The 20,183-nt window shown below is 46.3% G+C and overlaps 5 protein-coding genes across 5 annotated transcripts; 4 read left to right on the forward strand and 1 right to left on the reverse strand.

The window, feature by feature from the left end:
• Nucleotides 1–163: 163 nt before the first annotated feature.
• Nucleotides 164–4,052, reverse strand: Pmar_PMAR027336 (hypothetical protein; the record flags this gene model as incomplete). Its single annotated transcript, XM_002764327.1, has 10 exons — nucleotides 164–296; nucleotides 347–455; nucleotides 504–626; nucleotides 679–856; nucleotides 1,429–1,542; nucleotides 1,982–2,118; nucleotides 2,855–2,995; nucleotides 3,261–3,333; nucleotides 3,851–3,931; nucleotides 3,975–4,052. The coding sequence occupies 10 exons, from the start codon at nucleotides 4,050–4,052 to the stop codon at nucleotides 164–166; spliced, it is 1,167 nt and encodes a 388-aa protein (XP_002764373.1).
• Nucleotides 4,053–4,722: 670 nt separating this feature from the next.
• On the forward strand, nucleotides 4,723–7,940 carry Pmar_PMAR027337 (hypothetical protein; the record flags this gene model as incomplete). Its single annotated transcript, XM_002764328.1, has 6 exons — nucleotides 4,723–4,858; nucleotides 6,598–6,664; nucleotides 6,714–6,850; nucleotides 6,932–7,029; nucleotides 7,396–7,527; nucleotides 7,860–7,940. The coding sequence occupies 6 exons, from the start codon at nucleotides 4,723–4,725 to the stop codon at nucleotides 7,938–7,940; spliced, it is 651 nt and encodes a 216-aa protein (XP_002764374.1).
• A 5,903-nt stretch (nucleotides 7,941–13,843) lies between these two features.
• Pmar_PMAR027338 (hypothetical protein) lies at nucleotides 13,844–14,725 on the forward strand. Its single transcript, XM_002764329.1, has one exon. The coding sequence runs from the start codon at nucleotides 13,872–13,874 to the stop codon at nucleotides 14,622–14,624; it is 753 nt and encodes a 250-aa protein (XP_002764375.1). The 5' UTR covers nucleotides 13,844–13,871; the 3' UTR covers nucleotides 14,625–14,725.
• A 42-nt stretch (nucleotides 14,726–14,767) lies between these two features.
• Nucleotides 14,768–15,691, forward strand: Pmar_PMAR027339 (hypothetical protein). Its single transcript, XM_002764330.1, has one exon. The coding sequence runs from the start codon at nucleotides 14,823–14,825 to the stop codon at nucleotides 15,621–15,623; it is 801 nt and encodes a 266-aa protein (XP_002764376.1). The 5' UTR covers nucleotides 14,768–14,822; the 3' UTR covers nucleotides 15,624–15,691.
• A 1,737-nt stretch (nucleotides 15,692–17,428) lies between these two features.
• Pmar_PMAR027340 (conserved hypothetical protein) lies at nucleotides 17,429–20,166 on the forward strand (the record flags this gene model as incomplete). The annotated part of the gene is made up of 7 exons (XM_002764331.1): nucleotides 17,429–17,851; nucleotides 18,076–18,187; nucleotides 18,234–18,430; nucleotides 18,917–19,082; nucleotides 19,145–19,311; nucleotides 19,469–20,068; nucleotides 20,110–20,166. 7 exons carry the CDS (start codon nucleotides 17,429–17,431, stop codon nucleotides 20,164–20,166), a joined length of 1,722 nt encoding a protein of 573 aa, XP_002764377.1.
• Between the last annotated feature and the right edge of the window lie 17 nt (nucleotides 20,167–20,183).

The raw sequence follows: 20,183 nt of genomic DNA on the forward strand, positions 1-20,183 counted from the left end.
AATGATGCTGTGCGATCATCAAAGAGCAACGACACATTCAATAGCGGCAGTGAAGCCTTGACCAAAAATACCAAGTGCAACGATCAAATGCGGAGGAATAACGATCCTACATAAACGGAAAAATTGAGCCCCGAAACCTCAGACAATCACGAGTTTCCTCAGTTCATGGCTCAGGCGTCCAAGGCTTAGCAGTGGTATTGCTTTCTCTCGAACTGACATCCATGTCGAAGTCGGGTTCTTGAGACGCGCGATCAACTCTGTATATATTATCCGCGAGTTGAAGATAACACTCGTAACTGAGGATAATTCAATACCGACCGTCGAGGACAAGCATATCTCTCATTACTCGACACGGAGTGGCGTTGTGTCATAGTGATAATGACCAGCCACCTTATCATTGAATCCATGAGTATGTGAAGGACGGAGGTCGAGAGTCGCAGGAGGATTCGTCACGACTGGAAAAAATAACTGTGCCGGGGATAGAACTCGGGTGGATGGCTTACAAACTGTGTAATTCGTGAACGGCGTATCAGCTTCTTTCATCCTCAGCCATTCAGAGTCAATAAATTTCTGACTCCTGATTGGCTTCACTGTGAAGTCATGCATCACATGAATCATCACTTTCCCTGATGAGAGAAACAATCTTGCAATCTTGCATTTCCTCAACGCCCCATTTACCTTTCTTGACGAGCACCACACCCCCCAAGCCCAGAACATCACGAGGAAAGGCAGTCTCCAAGATTGACTTCATCGTTTCCACAATATCAGAACCAACCTCTGGATCCATCCGGGCAGCCGCGTGAACTCTCAACACCTTCCCAGGGGCACCCGAACACTTGAAGACGTTACAAAGAGGCTGAACGAGAGACAGATACCATCAAAAGTTACGAATTGAAAGCTGTCAACTGCTCACGAAAAACTGAAATTCACGGTGATTCGTCAGTCTGAGATTCAGAGAAGGCAGCCGCCGCTAAAAATCGGAATTAGAATTCGGAAAATCAAGCACAATGGAATTTCACCCGTTTTACGCAAAGTGGCGTAAAACTCAGTGAAAAACGCGATATTCGCGCCATACAGTAGTCGTAAAATATGTTTTCCCTAGTGTTTTTCATATCACTAGGGTGAAACTGCAATGAACTGAAGACCACAACCTATTTGAGACCCTATATTCAAGGGGCGGAGGGGTAATCAGAAGATTACTGTAGCGTCGGCCGGCTCAAACCCCGGACTAACTGGTGGCAGCTCAACCACTCCGCTCCTTGAAAATGGGCTCTCAAATAGGTTGTGTGCACTCATTCTTAGCACGACTCAATATTGATGAACCGTTTTAGGAGGCCACTAGATCTATAACGACTATTCGAAACCGATCAAGTGGAAGAGTTCGACAATCCCCAAAACGGTCATTCAGTCGAAGTTCCCGTTGCTCACCCCTGAGAGGTAAGAATGGTAGTTCTTCTTCTCTGGCAATGAGTCCTCGCAAACAATGCCGCATGCTGTATGAGGATCCCCCTCATCTGCACAATTTATCGCCAGCTCTCCATTCTGATAGAAAAACCGTAAAATGATGGATAGTAAACTCACGCATCAAAACGCAAATGCGAATTCCGAGCCATACAAATAGGAATCTCAACAGCACCTTCGCCCGAGGAATATAATATTAATATCGATATTATTAACTATGTTATATATAATACATCACTATTCGGTATAATGTGTGTTATTAACATGTACAATATAAAATATAATAAGATACATAAGATCTAATAAGTACTGTTGGACGCACAGCCAAAGCTGGTATTGAGATCAATAATAATAAATACTATCAATCTCAGAATCACAGTGCGGCCAAGGCAAACAATGTGATTATAACATCCATTTATGTATATTTTTATGGTAATATTTATTATACGCCCTTCTGTGGGCGTTTAATGAATATTACTATTATAAATATTATAATACAAGATAATTAACCCCACATTACCTGTCCCGTGACAGAGTAAGCGCAAGCCCCAGCTCCCAGAATGTGGAAGGCCTGTGGGGTGTGGTGACTAGGTAGGCTGTTCGATCGCTCTGTGGGACTACCAGCTACCGTAGACTCAGCACTCGAGGGAGGATACGCTGAAGAAATGAGTTGCACAGTAGAAGAGCGTTCATAGCAGTGTGGGAGGAATATATGTTTGCTTTCCTCAGCTGAGGTCCTCACTGATAATGAAAGTTCACACACGGGAATTCAGAAAGGATTTCGCAGAAACCAATAAGAATTTCCTCGCAATCTTCACCAACACGAAGTTCATCATGTGAATATTTTCCCCACGCAGATCTATGAAAACGATTGCTACTGATGCATGCAGTCTTATTGCTTGCTACGAAGCCTATCTATATTACATATCTCTGAAATACTAATATTATGATTATTAATCAAAAACGACTTCGATGAAATCTATCCATCTTCATTAACAAAATGATAAATATAATAACAGTAATTGCATAATAATATGCATTAGATCAACAACCGAACGAAGCTAGGTTCCATGGTGAAGTAGTTCAACTCTAACAGTGTTGGGAGAAGGCTAAGTTCCATGGTGAAGTAGTTCAACTCTAACAGTGTTGGAAGAAGGCTAGGTTCCATGGTGAAGTAGTTCAACTCTAACAGTGTTGGGGAAATATATGTTCGCTTTCCTCAACTGAGCTCAGGAGTTTCCTCGCTAATTCGAGGACTTCACATTCGAGTTCGAGTAAAAAAGTACAGAGAATTTTCCAGAATTTCCTCAAAATCTCCATATTGTCGTCAACACATGTGGTTGACCATATGCATATCTTCTCACACACAGTGATTGGATAGTTCAACGCCTACCTTCCTCATCGCCGCCGCCGACATGTGTGTAATTGTCAACAATAGAGGCGATTTGGCGCATATCATATTCCTTAGTGATATCAACCTTAGGGTAAAGAAGTGCACATCCACCACAGTCCACAACAGAGCCTTTCCCTGGGCCTGATCAAGTGGAAAAGTAGCGGAAAGATGGTATTTCAATTACGATATATTATTAATAATTATTATTATATTTTCTCACAGGGAATAAGTCTGTTGTGTATATAAATATATGCACCACAATCCGATACCCAATATCAACGGAGTTTCACCCGTAATATGAAAAACACTAGTGGGAAAATTTTTTTCACAGAATATTACGCCACTTCACGTAAAATGGGTAAAGCTCTAGTTATTCAGAATCTACGATGGTATGACAACAACCTACTTCCAAGACCAGGCTTCGAGCAGAGGTAGGGGGCCTGGCGTAGATCAGGACAGTCCACGACGTCGACGTCGATCTGAAGGGAAAGATGAGAAATAAATCGAAATTCGACTAGATTAAAATATACAATATGTTCAAATATGTCGTAATACCCTCTGTTATATATTAACATAACCATATATATCTATTCATAATATTATTAACAATTATATATTTGATATTTTATACCCCTATAAATTGTAGATATTAGTAATCGTATTATTTATGTTATTGTTATCTATAATAATTATATATATAAATGTGGTAAGCTGTATAAACTGATAATTTCCGAAGTAATCTTCCTAAAACCACTTTATGGAGCTAAATTCATATACTTTCAAGAGAGAAAAATTTGGGCGAAAGAAGAGGGAAAATTGTGCAAGGGGAAGCAAACCATATATGTTCACTTTCCTCAGCCGAGTCCTCAGGAGTTCTCTCGCTTAGTAAGAAAGTTAACACCCAAACTCGAGTTTACTTCGAATTTCCACTAATTCTCATTAACACACATATAGTTGACCACACGCATGTATTCCCACACTGATTATGAGTATCACTTTTTTGAAAACCTTAGCAAGACCGTCCCGCAGGGCATCAGCAACTTCATCGATCGTTACAGGGCTCTCCAACGGGTACACCTATGATGAGAATTTAACGTTATGGTTACCAACACGGAATTACTTCCACTGAGAGGTCCTTAGGCTGCTCCTTCTCGACCAAACCTATTGTTGATGCTAAAGACTCTTCTGTTGTACTCATTATCACTAGGTGAAGTTGTAAAGGGAATACTACAGGGGGAGGGGGGGGGGAGTTGAACTCCTGCGAGGAAGTAGATTTACACGTGTGCGAGCCATAACATGCTCATCAGCAGCGAACCACAGACTTTTCAACCACGGTTGAGGAAGAGACTGACTGCGCTGTGACCTCTTGCTCAACAACTGTAGCGCTGAGGAAATGCAAGTGAGCAAGATGATTGGCATGTCCAGACGCCTTCACTAAATTCACACTGCTGTCACTTTTCCAACCCATCGTTTTCAGTTGATGATGAAGCACCCGAGTTGGAGGTGGGGAAACGTTCCAGTGTAAGCTGGCGGGAGGAGGCGTAGCGTTGATCGTTATGAGCTCTATCACGGCATCAATTGTAGCCCCGCGTCGGATTGGTTTTTTGGGAAAGGTGTGGTATGAGGTGTTGGTAGTAATTGTCCTTATCTCCGTTGGTGGGCATGGTTAACTGAACCCAGAGATTTGGGTTAAGATTCTCAATTGTATTGATTAGTGTCGACTGATTAGCAGCCAGCCGTTTCCTCGTTTCCTGGGCGTGCGATACGCTAGATACTTGGGCTCACACCTCATCATTGCGCAGGGGCCATGCTAATCTTCTCTGTACCGTTCTAATTTTATCGGATCTCAGCAGGTAGTTGTTTACTTCATGTCAACATCTACAGCCGTGATAGACGAGCGTGATGGTGTTGGTTGTAGCGGCTCGGAAGGAGGAGGACCATCTACGACTACCCCTGATAACACAGTTGACTTGGAAACGGGACAGACGCAGACACAGACTGATGGTACTGCTGGGGCGCGATAGAACTTTGGTGACACATTCTGGATGGTGGAGTTTATTGCAGAAATACGTCTAGCATGAGAATATGCACATGTGTTGGTAACAATATGAAAATTCTGAGAAATTTTAGGGAAATTTTCGTTAGTTTTTGTATACTCCTATCCGTGTTAGTCTATCGGGGTGATCAGTGGACCTCTCCTGAGCTTCAGAAGCGCTCCCAAGATTGGATTTCACATGTTAAACTCGATTACGGGAGCACTCTTAAGACTCAGAAGAAATCTATTGAACATGCCGTATAATTCTCCAGAATACGTGAGGAAATTCGTGAGCTCAGCTGAAGGAAGCGAGCACGTATATGTCAACTCTAAATTTGAACAGAAACGTTGTAAATGATATTAGTATGAGCACAGCAACTGAATAGTATACGTAATCGTCACCAATCAGTGTTGTGGGAGTGATTCTCACGTGAGTAGTTTAAAACTCTTTATCCGTCTTTGTAGAGCATCGGAGGCGGTCCAATCGACGCAGTGTACGGCGCAACCTGCAGCATCGGATTAACGACTATACTCGTTGTATCTTCCTGGTGTTCTGTGGCCTCCTCGCGCTCATTGTGATCATCTTAGCTGGTAGTGATGGAGGAGCGGTTGGGTTAGAATTGGGGAGAAACTGAGAGTAGATAGTAACAGTGTAGGAAAATATGCACATGGTCAACCACATGTGTTGATGATAATATGGAAATTCTGGGGAAATTTTGGAAAATTCTCATTGGTTCCTATACATTTCTAGCCAGAACCGTATGTAAACTCCTGAGCTCAGCTGAGGAAAGCGAACATATATTCCAACACTAGTGAAACTATTTTCCGAGTATTGATAGTAATGTTCATTACAGTGAGCCGGGCTGGTCTATTGGAGTTTCTTGACCCTAGTGATACGGAAAACACTAGTGAAAAACATATTTCGCGACTACTGCATAGCGCGAATATCGGGGTTTTCGCTGAATTTTACGCCACTACACATAAAGCGGGTGAAACTTCATTGTAGTATATTCTACACTGTGTGGTGGTGGTTGATTCTGGGATGCGGCTGCTGAAGGTTATCCACGGTACTCGATTGGTTTCTTGAGGGTTTATAGGGGAAGTGATATGTGGACGAAATTGGTGAAATACATGTTCGATTTCCGCCGCTGAGCTCACGGATTTCCTCACTAATTATGGGAGTCTATAGACGAACTCGGGCAGGAGTGTAGAGAATCCAACGAGAATTTCCCCGAAATTCTCTCGGAATTCTCATATTGTTACCAACGGATGTGAATATCATTCAACACTGGGTAGCGATGCGTTATAATAAGTAGTTGATGTGGCCCTTAGATTGTGTGTGTAGGTGAGGGAGCGATATTTACCAAATTTGTGGTATACTCGCGTGTCAAGGATGGTGGTTTTTTTCGTTCTGGTGCATGATACAAATCTTACGCAATGATTACAGCATGCAGCAACTACTCTATGAAGTCTAGGAGTGGTACATAGAGGACTGCACACTAGAGTTTCACCTGTTTTACGTCAAGTGGCGTTAAACTCGGTTCGTCGTGAAATAGGTCTTCCACCTGTGTTTTTCACATCACGGGTGAAACTCCACTATATTCTGTCGATGATGACAACTTTTGAGGAGTAGGAAAATCTTCGCTGTGCGCAATTAGGGATATAGATATCCTTTTTATATTTTCATATCGATTCCCGCGTTGTGCAGGTGTCACCATCTGGGCGATATTCGTCGTTGAAAAGAACGATACAGTATGTGATCGTCCGTTAAGAACGTGAGTGGTGATGTGTGTGACAGCGGAGCGAAGCGTTTTTTGTTTGTAGGTTTTTATTCGTCTATTTCTTTGGTGTTGTTTATGCCATTTTGAAACCTATCATAACACGGGTATTGCTGTGCTATAATCCATCTAACGATCCGGAAAGGCCCCTCAGGGTGAAAATACACGACACGCTCTTCACTGGTAGTAGGGTCGCCGGGAAATGCGTGGTGAATTTCGTGGCGCGCGGTAACTGAGCTGATGTATATAAAGTGTTTTTTTCAGCGTTTTGTTTCGTCTGGCCGATCGTTGGAGCTGTATGGCTGGGGTCCTCTAACACTTGCAGTGACACAGCCCCGACACTGTTCGCTGTGTCGACAGTGGTGAGTATTCGGGAGGTCCCTGGTTCGATCCCTAGTGCGGACATCTCGACTCGTTGAATAAAGGGCGTATCTTTCTCCATAAGCTCTTGCCTCCCGGGGGGTGTCTAAGTAGAGAGTTATTTTTTACTCTCATCTTTGCTGAGAGGGTCGCTCACGGTGTCCGAATGCTCTCTGCTTTCCTCGTCCGAATTCCACACCGCTACTACAATAGATTTATATATATGTTTATTTAATTGCCGTATCCTATTTATTTTTATTATTTATATTACACTTACCTATTATTATAATAATAATACATGATAATACATAGGAAATACATGTTAAATAGTATATTTTATGTATAGTTGTCGTTTTTGTCTGCATCAGATCGTGGTCGTACTAATAGTAGCATGGGTGATGACTCTACTGGGCCCCCCTCTTCTACTTGGTATACTCATGTTGATCATTAGACGGGGGCATATCAGAGTGGCCAAAGTACGGCAACAGAAGGTCGATAAGGTAGTTCGAGGAGGGGAGGAGTGGAACCCTTCTTTGTCGTAGTGATGGTTATGTTAGAAATCATCAGTGTGGGAAAATATGCACATGGTCAAGGACATGTGTTGACGATATTATGAAAATTATGAGGAATTCTTATTGGTTGCTATAATCTGCTATACGTATTTGCATGTGAACTTTCATAATTAGTGAGGAAAGTCCTGAGCTCAGCTGAGGAAAGCGAGACTATATTTCAACACCGAAAATCATATGCTGGGCCCAACCCGCACAATGTTGGGAGAGACTTCGCTCGCTGATGAGGAAGTTGTCCATTTTTGTTAGAGTTATTCATTCAGGTGATATCTGCATTACGTATTGTACCAGCCGGGGAAGCCTCGAAAGTTGCAGGGGAGTGCAGTGTATGTTTAACTGAGTAGTTTGGTGGGTAGATTGTGTGGTCTAGTGGTATCCGGCGTTGTCTAACATCGCACGGCTGCGGGTTCAATCCTCGGATGCCACATTTTTTAGATTCAGTGAAGTTTCATCGACGACAAGCGAGGATGTCATACGTGAGACTCCTTGCCAGCATTATTTCCACCAGGCGTGTCTCGTGAACTGGGCCAAGGTAGTCCACACTAGGGTCGCCCTTCCTCGAGTCATTGTGGTATCGGTAATTATCTGATACTGAGGCATTCAACTCTATTAAGAGCACTCGTTAGTGAATGCTTCTCGTGTAGAGTTTATTGAGCTTTCCAGGTGGGGAAGATGTCATGTCCGTTGTGTCGATCCCCGTTGGATCCAGAAAGACCCCGAGGAGGAGAGGAGATGAGGAGTCGGCGGAGGGTCATGACGATGATGAGGCTGCAGCAGCGACCGACTCTCGAACGATGGGAATATCTTTCTGATTTTCATCTCGTTGTTGTTGCTGCCGTGTTTGGTTTCTTTTGTAGTCGTCGTTCCCATACTGTAACTTTCTGAGCGGAGCGAAGAGTTTCTTGTTGATGGGTTGGTCAAATTTGGTATTCCCTCTCAAGCCTCGATTGGAGATAACATCGTGAATCATCGTGAGTTTACACTAAGACGCATCATTCTTTTCCCTCGCTACTATGTGATTACTTCATTTTCGGAACGCATCGGGTGAGCGAAGTGAAATGCTTCTCGTCATCATCGTTCTTATCATCATTATAACTGCTATTATTCCTACTATTGGAGCCGTTGAGTCTGAGTTGTCAAATTCGTAGGCTTCTCGCGAATCGGTCAAATACAGCGTTTTTTCTACGTTGTGTGGTGACAGGCATCATCTAGTCGATCGATAATTTTGATATTTCTAAGTGAAATATCAAAAATGCTCAATAAAAACGAGAAAAGATTGAAATTTTCAATTGTCCTCTGGTGTATATGTCAATGCCTAGGCCCGGGCGAATGGACTGTGTGCCTCTCTTCTTGTTAGCTGCGAATCGTTTATCTTGAGAGGAATTGTAACTGCCGCTCTCAAGAGGCGGATGATTTGTTGCTCGTTAACGTGTATTGGAGTCCGTAGACTCAGTTGAAGCCACAGAAAAAGGCAGGACAATATATAGGGCATTCTGTTTAAGTGTGAATCCGTAGGGGGTCTCCTATCGTTAGAAACGCTATAAAAATGCAGGCTTCTAACAATGTTGCTAGCTCATTGGTAACGATTTGTTATGGACTGACCGTTTTGCGGTACAGTAGCTGTTGTAAGAACGAAGCAGTTACTCGAATCATGTTGTACTTGGTGATAGTAGATACGGGCTTTTGGTTGACTTAGTGGTCGGCATGCGCTCCAATTCTGCTTCTCCTATGATGATCAGCCACAAGGGCCTTGCACGAGATATAACAGGGGGAGGGGATGTATCCTTACCAACGGTGGGTTGCACTCGAGAACCTCGTCTGGTTGCAGTTGTCGTGTCTGAAGCATTCTGTATTAAAAATGAAAGTGTTATAGGGTAACCGTGAGATGGAAGAATGTTCTGAAATAAATTGTTTATTTGACTAGCAGAAATTCAACTGCGTACAACAGTTAACACTCAAGAAACTGAAAAGTGACAGTGCACACGAAAGTGATGCCAAGCGTCATAACATCACAACTAGCTTGCATGCTATGAAAGCGGCGTCCAATCCCTCTGTTGAGATTAGACAACTCAACAAGAGTCGTTCACAGGTGGTTTTTAACTTATGATGAATACAGTGATCATGTTGAGGATCTTTGCTCCTACCTTATCTCCCATTGAGGGACCGTCACACTGGAAAACTTGTACGAAAAACTTAGTTTTCGTATTACTGTTTAGCCACCACTGTCCGTACCAGCAGACACTGTATCGGTCTGTCAAACTTAGTGGAACCGAGCGGAATCCTTTGACAGGGACAAAACCCAATTATCTATATAATCAATAGTAGGCGTTCCTGATACTAGGCTAAGATATGCGCTAGAGCAAGGAGCCAGACAACGAGAAGACAACTCACACAGAAACAACACAATACTTAATCGTTCGTAGTTATCGTCCGTCTACATCATTAGGCAAACGCTATGCTGGAAAGGACGCGACGATCACAGGAACCTGAGAACTAAGACAGCCACTTGTGTGTAACATTTCCTCACACCCTCATATCGCTCAGCGCTTGTATATGAGAGCAGGAAGTATATGACGGTCTTTTTTTCGCAGGCGCAGCGACAACTCGAAATTGCAATTGATCTAGATTTACTGAAATCTAGAGTGCAAGGTGGCTATACCATAAGGGTCTCAGACTCACAGTGTGGGGAAAGTGTGCACATGGTCAACTACGTGTGTGGGCGACAATATGGAAATTCTGAGGAAACTTTGAGGAACTCTCGTTGGTTTCTGTACGCTTCTAGTCGAACTCGTATATGAACACCTATAATCAGTGAAGAAACTCCTGAGGTCGGTTCAAGAAAACGAACATGTACTCTAACACTGCTGACTCCTGTGGGAGTGTTCTCTCTCTTGATAGGACTAGAGAGAGAAACTTCTAGCGCTAGAAAGGACGATCATACTCTCTGCAGGAGGGTTTTATTAACCATCACAGTTTATTCACTGAATAATCCGATCGTTACAAAGGCCGAGATTAGTGTCAAACTCCAATTTTAGGTCGTTTCGAGCCCAAGGTTATCGCTAGACGCTGAGAGTTCAGCAGGGCTCGACGCTCTCTGTGTACGTACAGTCTTGGAGCGGTATGCAGCGAATGCTGTGGAAGCCCAGGAGGTGTCACCAGAAATGAGATATCGCTCAGCAGCTGACTTGGAAGAGATCTTTCAAAGGCTTGCTGAAGATGGTTCATCGAGTGTGAGTCCAAGCCCATGGGCAGTACCAGCACCGGGTACGAGTGACAGATCGAACAGCGACGGTGGCACTCCACAGAAGCTGTACGATTCTCCATCTAGCGAGTATCGGACGAGGACAATTGGGGACGTCGAGACGATTTATGACCAACTGCATACAGCGAAAAGACTCTCACGCCTACGACAGAGACTGTCTCGAGATGTGCTGGTTACCAGTAACGACTTGGGTATTGGAGGCGTTCGATTGCTTGAGAAGGTGTGTGCGAGGAGGATCCAACGAGCTTGGCGAACGTACGCGAAAAGACAGGAGACAGTGAGCCACGTGCGCTGTACGAGTAGCTGATGCTTACATCTCCAGACAAAAATGTACGAGAAAACGGCGGAGCGATGCAGACACTTATTCGAGGCAACACTGTTGCAGACCGCGATGCAGAACAGCAGGTTGATTGAGAAGGAACTCCAAACATTGAAGGTGTGCCGTCTCAGGGTCTGTTAGACTCTCGCATAATCGGCAGTACGGTGAGGAGTTTTTCCATTCCTAGTAGCAGATCTACATGTGCTGTGACCATCATTCCTCTGCGTTCTTCGCCCGTCCTTGCCCACAGTAAATGTTCTCTCTCGAAGGGAAAATAGTAGAACTGATTATGAGCCCGGCAAATTCTCAGGGCTTGTGTCTGCGTCTACTGCGCTACATTCAGCCTGTCCATCCCAGGAACGGCGAAAATCGACAACTCATGTGACGAGGATCGAAACCCATGATCAGCACACTCCGAGCCTGTCCCTGGGCAACTACACTATGGGAAGATATCTTCTGTTCAAGCCGTTAGTATCGCCGCAGGCATTGACCAATCTCATCTCTGCTATCGTCGTGGCCACAGGCGGTGATGGTGCCGTTGTGAAGCATTGGGAGTACGAAGAAAACGCATCGAGGCTCGTGGTTGTCGCGAAAACGCCGGGGTCTCGAGTAAGACTCAATGGTTTGTTGATCCTTGTTATGAGTGCCGTGACTTGATCGCCGTCGGCGACTCGCCGACCTAGTTGGCAGTCACGTTTGCTTTCCCCAGAAGTGTTCAGGGGTTTTCTCACTCATTATAGGAGTTTACATGCGAATTCGGGTAGAAATGTACAGAAACCATTAAGAGTTTCCCCGAATTTCCTCAAAAGTTCTACATCGTTACCAACACACGTAGCTGACCATGTGCATAGTTCCAACACTGGGTCCAGAATTTCCGACTTCTTTATCTGGTCCCGAATCGGTGATCATCATATTTGTCGACCACTGCGACCATTGTAGCTTCGCGCTTACCCAGGCCGCTCCTCAACGCCAGCATGAAGCTCTCCTGTCCGAAGAAGCGGTGGTTGTTGATTATGTCCGAGCATTCGACGAGGCCTTCGCTGAGGTGGTACCAAACTCTTTATGGGAAGTCACACTACAAACAAGGAAAAGAATACCTCCACGGTGCGTGATGACGGCCGAACGGACCGACCTGGCAATTGAGGCGTCTCAGATGGCATTACCTCAACCAGTCAAGGAATGAGGAGCGAAGTCATCGATCTGGTAACGCATGAGATTGAGAATCACGTCAAGGTACTCTCTTAGGCAGTAGGCCTTCGCCAAATCTGCCCAGATCACTTCGGGGTGGTTTCCGCACTGACTCACTCCTTAGTAGTGTGCAGACGAGAGCGAGTGGTGAGGAATCGACATGGGGTGAGTGGACGTTTCCTCCATGGTTGCAGTGGCAAAAATCTACTTGGGCTGATCTGTTGTGTTGGTTCACTGTGGTAGATGGTGTGCGGGGCTCTGCAATGAATGGATCGTGCCCCGGGATCGTGGGCTCTTCATACCGACATATATACGATAGAAAGACTGCCAGAAGTAGTATGGCGTTGTGTCAGCGCGTCACTGAGCTCCTTCCCACTGGGAAGATGGGAAGGAGTCTTTCATCACCCGTCGGGAAGTTCCCAGCTTATACGGTATAAGTTATACCAACTTCACATGCCAATCACAATCCTCCTTCCTTTCGACTGATGTCCCGAACACCATGTCCGGATGCGTGATATTTGTGGTTGATCAGTCTGTGACGAGATCCGGTGTTTTCATTTTAGCTGCTCTGGTATCCTGTGATTATGATGTGTTGATGTTGTGATGCTGACACTTGCAATCTCGTTATATCCTATTGTGTAGATACTTTAGCTCTAGCGTTACGCTATGTACGCTAGTTTGAAACGGCTGTTAGTTGTTATAAGTAAACAGATTAAGATAGTGGTTGAACAGTTACTCCAGTACCTCTTCTACTAGTATTACTGCTTGCGTTCTGAGTTCATATCTGTACAAGTCGGACTATGCGCATCAAACCCTCACAACTCCTGTCCTGTTAACACAGCGATGATATGACTAGACACCATATCAGCTTCATACAGAGATTCTGCAATCAATAGGGCACGTGCAAACCTTTGTATCTCACTGCGCACGCTGCGCTGCGCACGGTCGTACTCAGTATAGTGTGCTGCTGTTGATGTCCCATGCCTCCTGTCGTTCCCTAGCGTCAACACGACCCGACATCAGCAGGAGAGATACGACCCTTATGTTGATGTCCTCAATGCTCAAAATCAATAGTACGGCGTGTATCCTATGCTCCCATTTTTGTACGCAAGCACAAGGAGAATGTCTGTACGCATGTACAAAAAGATGACGCTCTCCGCCGCACAGACTGGTCGAGCATCAATAGTATCGTCGAGCAGTTGGAGAAACACACGAACAGGCAACAGCTCACCACGTCTCACCATCTCTTCTACTTTCCGATGCAGAGGTAGGATCACGCTGTTGACAATGAGATATAATATGCAGCAGACACTTCATCGATTCATCTCTTCCTTTGCGTGATTTCGCGTGACAGGCAGACTCAGTGTGTTGAATGCTGCCCTCTGCGTTCCAGCGAGTCGTGGCGACACCTTCGAGACTGATCCTCATAATCAGTCAAGTGTGTGGGAGGCCGGGTGTCCTTGCTCCGAACAGGTCGTAGTTTTAGTTCAAACTCACCACGTCATAATGCCGCCTCATCTCCTAGCGATCTATGTTTTGTCCCTGGCTCTGACCCAGGCACAGATCTTTGGAAGGCGTCCTTCAGGCCAGTACTGCATGGACTTCGTATTACCAAGTCCGTCCAGCGGAGTGTCATTCCAGCCCTATGGAAGGCAGGCCTCCTCTGGTAAGCTGTCCATCGCAGTTCTCGATGTTTACAACTTCCGGAGACAAGGCGGTGTATACATCAATGGACGTTACCGACTGCACACGAGGAACGAACTGGAGATCACTGCGCTGAACGATGCGCTGAAGTTGAATGACCCCCACACCTTCCCGTACCTTCTGCTTGGCTACACCCTCAAATACAACAAAGCTGATGATGGTGTGGAGCTTTACAATATGCAAGGGAAAATGCAAGCACACTTCTCTAGAATTACTTGCCCAGGATTACTCTCAGCTGGTTCTCGACCAGCAGTGGATTCGCAAGTCTACTGTAGCAAACAAGCGAGGCTGAGCGTGGATGGTGGTGGACTGGTCCGTTTTGACTTGCCTCCAGGTGGTCGTAAACAAGAACCGATGGTATCTTTCGTTGGTCCTTATCGCGAGGTTGGTAGGAAGATTCTCCTCCCCATCCCATTCGGCAGATTCGCCTTCACGGTAGAGAGAGTCAATAATGCTACGCTGAAGCTCATCCCGGACTCTATACCGGAGAAGGCTTTCTTGATGAGGACTCCGACTACCCTGGAGGAGAAGGAAGCATGCGGGGACAATTTCTGATGTGGATCGCCTCTCTACGAATTGGGGCTTAAAGCCAGCGGCTTTACTGTGGCGAAAGCTCAATGATACGCATTTTGCTTTTATTAATCATTTCAGGGTTGATATTGTGTCTTCGCTTGGTAGTCTCCTCAGGGGTTCAATTCACAAACTTGTCCTTGTCACTCATTTCTGTTCCAGTTAAGCTGTCAGGTCAACTTAATGACGAGTCATCTTCTCACTTTGTATCAAGTCCTTTCCATCGTACTATATCCTACAAGCGCTTCTGGCTACGACGGGTGTAGGCAGCCTGATTGGTATTACTGCGCAGAGCATGATCCGAGCTTCCTCAACAGGCTGTTCTTTACATCCAACGTCGACGGTACTGGAGGCTACCTGAGGTCTTTCCTTTACGATGCGGCCCAACACCAGGCGACTTTCTACACACCTTACCAGATAGATGAAGCAGGTTACATTACTTTCGGCGATGGTACACCAGGACATTCTATAAACGACACTGCGAGGTTCCCTTACATGAGCGCCGAATATACTCTCAAGTACGACGCTGGTAGAAACTCAGTTACAGCAACTGGTCGGTCTGGTCTTATTCTTCGCTTCACTCCCCAAGCCTGCTCATCGGGGAGCCCCCCTCCAGGTGAGCTCAGTAGGCCGTTGTCCGCGGTAGAAGGAGGTCCTCCACCACTGTATCCTTTTCCGTACTATTGTGGCGACAGAATGTGCTTTACAATTGGAATATCTTTCAATAAATGGATTATATGGGGCTGGATTTCTACCGAACCGTTGGTGAATACACCTTGTTGGCATGCAGTAACTGTTTGGTCTCCATTTGATGTGACCAAAGAAGCCGGGAATGTCACGGCACCATTTTCATCTTTCCACTTTACCATAGTGCGAGTGGACGGCTCCGTGCTCAAATTGCAGCCTCATAATAGCGATGAGCATCCTACACTGCTGCAGGGGTACAACAACTTGCCATACCATTGCCCACTAGGGAGTGGATAGTTTCGTGGCTTTAGATAGAAAATCAATTTTGGACAACATTCATCGTTATCAATGCTCACTTCTTTTCTTTATTGTCGCGCGTGGTGTTGAGCACTAGGTGGTCTCCTCACTGGGCAAAACAAGATTGGTGAGCTTCCCAATCGGGAATTCCAAATATAGCACAACAAAACCACTCCGAGAATGTTCATTGTACGTTCCGAGAGAGATTAGATTTAAAAAGTCAAACTTTCTTCGCCTGGTGGAACTCTAGCAGCCCGAGGCTGCCAGCCCCACTGAATCGGACCCACTGTGATAACCCTGCTGGGGTCACCCCAACGAGCAGTTCAAGTTGAGCTGCGTCCTGGGACTGAGTCCCACGGCGTAGGACCCACGCAAGTAAACACGCACCATGGTACACATCATCGAGACCCAGACCCAGGCTCTTGCCGCATCATCAGCTGTTCCGCAACCCTCTCACTTGAAAGCCCGAGTAGGATCGGGTACCATAAAAACCCAGCTCGCAGCAAACAGACAGCGAGAAACCAATCTCTCAATTTGTCAGTAGCGCGAAGTAGAATTAGTGGCAGGAGAGACGAAAAGTGGAGCGCATGGAGTCAATCCTATAACTGACGTGTCAATTGAGGTATCCGTTTCACGCGATGGCACACTCTCCCGCCATGTCCCGGGCAGGCAAATATCGCATACTACGACGTATACTGGATACAAAGTATTTTTGTCCAAGTCGCCATCGTTTGTGAGCTCAGACATCGACAGCTTTCTAATTCCGAACAAGCTATCCAGTATGCTGGATTTGGGAGGCAACCCATTGAGTCAACTTTGTAGAAAGCATGCCCGGGTTGTTGTCCAAGAGCGTCGGGTAGTTGGTTCGGTGGAAGATGTTGGCTTAGCGGCTAATATCGAACTCCAAACCTGGGTGAAGGGATTGGCAGCGATTGGCGTCTATTACATATGGTCTCGTCTTGCGTTATTTCACAATATACAGAGTACAGAAGCAGAGCGCTGTTCAAATATGTAGCTGAATTTCAGCTGCCGAAAACGGGTTTCAGGTAACAAATTCCATGCCTCTCGCGATTCCTCGGGAACTCGCGTATTACACATGGTGTCAACCTGTAGTGAACATAATGCGTGTGCATCACCAACGGTATCACTTCGAATAAGTAGCGTGCTCCATTACCAAAAGATTCAGGGCCCCGAAACTTCAGCCTGGAAGTTGAACTTCCGCCCGGACTATACACCTTCTCAGAAATAACTTCGGGGAGGATGTTTCTGCGCAGCGTAAGGAATTCGCTTACGCATTATCACTCAATTCTAGCAGTACGAAGAATCTTCTATGTACATGGAACTCTAATCCGAAATCGATGTCCTTGTTTGTGAAATTGCATTCCTTAATCATGAAATTGATGTCTTTATTCGCGAGATTGATTTCCCTATTCGATTCTCATCGCTAAATTGATGTCCCTATCCGCGAAGGTGACTTCCATATTCGCTGAAACGGTAGCCTAATCCGCCAAAAAGATTTATGAAAGGTATAGAGTTTATGAACCATATTTCCACATGCTGTCCGAACCTTTACCTACCAATATACTGCCTAGTTTGAATGTCCAACCACTTCGCAATCCGTTCGGTGTCCTCTTGGCGAAATCTGGTCTGATGTAACCTGTATCGGCAGAGTGGAGTAAGCGAAACCTGTCACAGCCGATTCTTGCATCATTATAATCGCGCACGCCATTGGCATCGATTACATGGCGATTACTCTAAACGTTTCGCCCAAGACTCGTGTACGCATAACTATTTCCACCCCTAGGATGGACATGGACGAAGTTAGAACCGTTTATCGAGGGGAGGAGTTGAAGGCATACGTTACTGTTACAGTAGTTGTTGCTTCCATTATGAGCGAATCTGCCGGCTTGAGTGGTTCGGCATCTTCAGAATCTGTTACCAGTCCGGAGGTACTCCCTCCCCCTTCAAATGAAGGCCCCTCAGTGTCTTTCCTGCTTCCAAACGAGGATGCAACTATCAAGCTCGGCCAGCAGATAGCGAGTGTCTTGCGGCCGGGCCTAACGGTCCTACTGAAGGGGAATTTGGGCGCCGGCAAGACATGCTTGGCTCGAGCCTTGATGCGGCACATAACGCAAAAGACAACGCTGGAGGTACCAAGCCCGAGCTATCTGATCAGCTTCACATACATTGTTGAGGACGAATATGGGTTATTGGAGAAGGGCTCAAAGGTAGTAGTAGGAGCAGTAGCAGGTGATAGAAGGCGCATATGAAATGTTATCGATTCCCATAACTCATCAACATTAGAGTTACTCCGGTCATGCTGCCCCAATCGGATGGTACTGAGGCATATCTTGGGGCTGTGGCATAGCCGCCCCGGAAAACGTGAATGGCGCTACTTGGAGCGCTCCTTATATGCCTTTAATCCATGAGCATTGTAATGGTAGTTTTGTAGGTGCACCATTTGGACCCCTACCGACTGGCCTCGGGGAAGGTGGCTGCCTTGTTCGACTTTGATACGGCCTTTCGTGAGGACATTACTATTATTGAGTGGCCAGAGAGGCTTGGTACTAGGGGGAGGGATCAGGGTTGGATACTAGGATAGTGATTTAGGCTCTAATGTCACTCCGCCGAGCAGCTCGTCACTGGTGGTATACTTCAGCGGAGTGGGCCCGCAGGCAGTGGGGCGACACGTCACGCTCAGCTGCAGTGGTCAGGCTGAGTATTGGTCCTCGGTGCTCAAGGCGTGGCCGCCGAAGATCCGTGTGGGGAAGCCTCGTCCAGCTAATGCAGAGGAAGGAACCGATAAGGTACTGAGTCGGGAGGAGATCAGGTGACGATGTAAAGTGAACGGCCTTGTGCAGAAATCTTGTGAATCTGCTTCGGTTCGCCGTGCGAGGTGCCTGGGTTACGCTCGAGGGGAAGACATCAGTACGATGTGAGGGACCCTATGTTCCTCGGGTATAGCAATGAGTGTCGATTGTGAATGACAAAATTCTGATGATTTAACGTAGCCTGGAGGTCTCGCCTCAGCCTCAATGCAAGGAATAATGTGCAGGCATAAGGCGTGTATCGTGGACGTGATGCTGTTGAAAATTCGGCACTACAGTTTTCTATTACTAAATACATGACATATGATGAAAAAATGAAAGGAAATTAGTCGATTTTCTGATGACACAGCTGATTGAAGTACTCACGAGGACGGTTTCTCGTGGCGACTGAATTATGCGAGTTGACATGGGGAGCATCCGGTGTTGATATGTGGTCTAGACGGTTGTGGAGCCGCTTTGTTTCAGCCTGTTGGTGATGGAGAGACTAAAGAAAGTCAGTTCCTGCCGCCGTTACCGAGCGATCAATCCAAGTGGTTAGTGTTGGGCATTGAGTCCTCGTGCGATGATACAGCCGCCGCAGTAGTGGATATTGATGGCAACATACGGGGAGAAGCGATAGCTAGTCAAGCGGGTGAGCATGCTGTTAGAGATTCGGAGGTTCCTTGTTCGAATCTCCCTCCTGTCATATTTCAGAAATTCATAGTCAGTACGGAGGAGTCGTCCCCAAGCTGGCGCAGGAAGCTCATGCCTCTGCCATTAACAAGACAACCGAACTAGCCCTTTCACGGGCCGGTATTGACTTCAAAGATCTCACAGCTGTTGGGGTCACTGTCGGGCCGGGCTTAGCTCTCTGTCTGCAGGTAATGTCGACTGTACAGAGATGGGTTGCCCTCGTTTGGCTTCTGAGGAGATTTTCGCGCATGCCATCTCGTGGTTCATGTTCATGACTAGCTAGCGCAGTGGCAAGACGCTTCCGCAGACTAGTTCGTCGCAACAGTAGATTTCGTGTGCGTTCAGGTTGGAGTGAAGAGTGCCATCGAGCTCGCAGCCAAATACGACCTGCCGTTGGTACGGACTCATCATATGGAGTCTCATATGCTAGTGACGAGGAAGCCTGATCCGACGCCGACAGCCTCTTCCACGTCCCCTTCCCCACATCGGCCGGAGTTCCCATTCGTCACCTTACTGGTCTCAGGTGGTCACAACATGGCGGTGCTGACCAGAGGAATGGGGGATCATATCATTCTGGGCTCAACCTTGGACGACTCTGTAGGAGAGTGTTTCGATAAGGTTGCTCGGCTGTTGGACATCCACGACGTCCCTGGTGGCCCCGTTCTCGAGAAGCTAGCGAGCGAGGGTAATCCCAGGGCGTGCCTGCGAGAGCTGGCCAAGCCTCTAGCCAAGACCCGTGATCTTGAGCTGAAGAATGGTTGTGATTTCTCTTTTGCTGGGCTGAAGACATCGATGCGACACCTCATCGAGGGAGGCAAGTACAGCAAGCCTGACATGGCGGCCTCTTTCCAGAAGCGCTGTGTAGACCATCTTGTTGAACGGGCGGGTCGAGCCATTGATTGGGCCTTGGAAATCGACGATAGCATCAAGACCTGGTGGTCGCTGGTGGAGTTGCTGCAAACAAGAGCGTTCGGTCTAACATGCAGGAGCTGGCCAAGGAGAAGGGTCTCACTTACACTGTCCTCCTACTAGCTCTGTACTGATAACGGCACTATGGTGG

This window comes from Perkinsus marinus (genome assembly GCF_000006405.1).
Source record: "Perkinsus marinus ATCC 50983 genomic scaffold scf_1104296978910, whole genome shotgun sequence".
Lineage (NCBI taxonomy): Eukaryota > Perkinsozoa > Perkinsida > Perkinsidae > Perkinsus > Perkinsus marinus.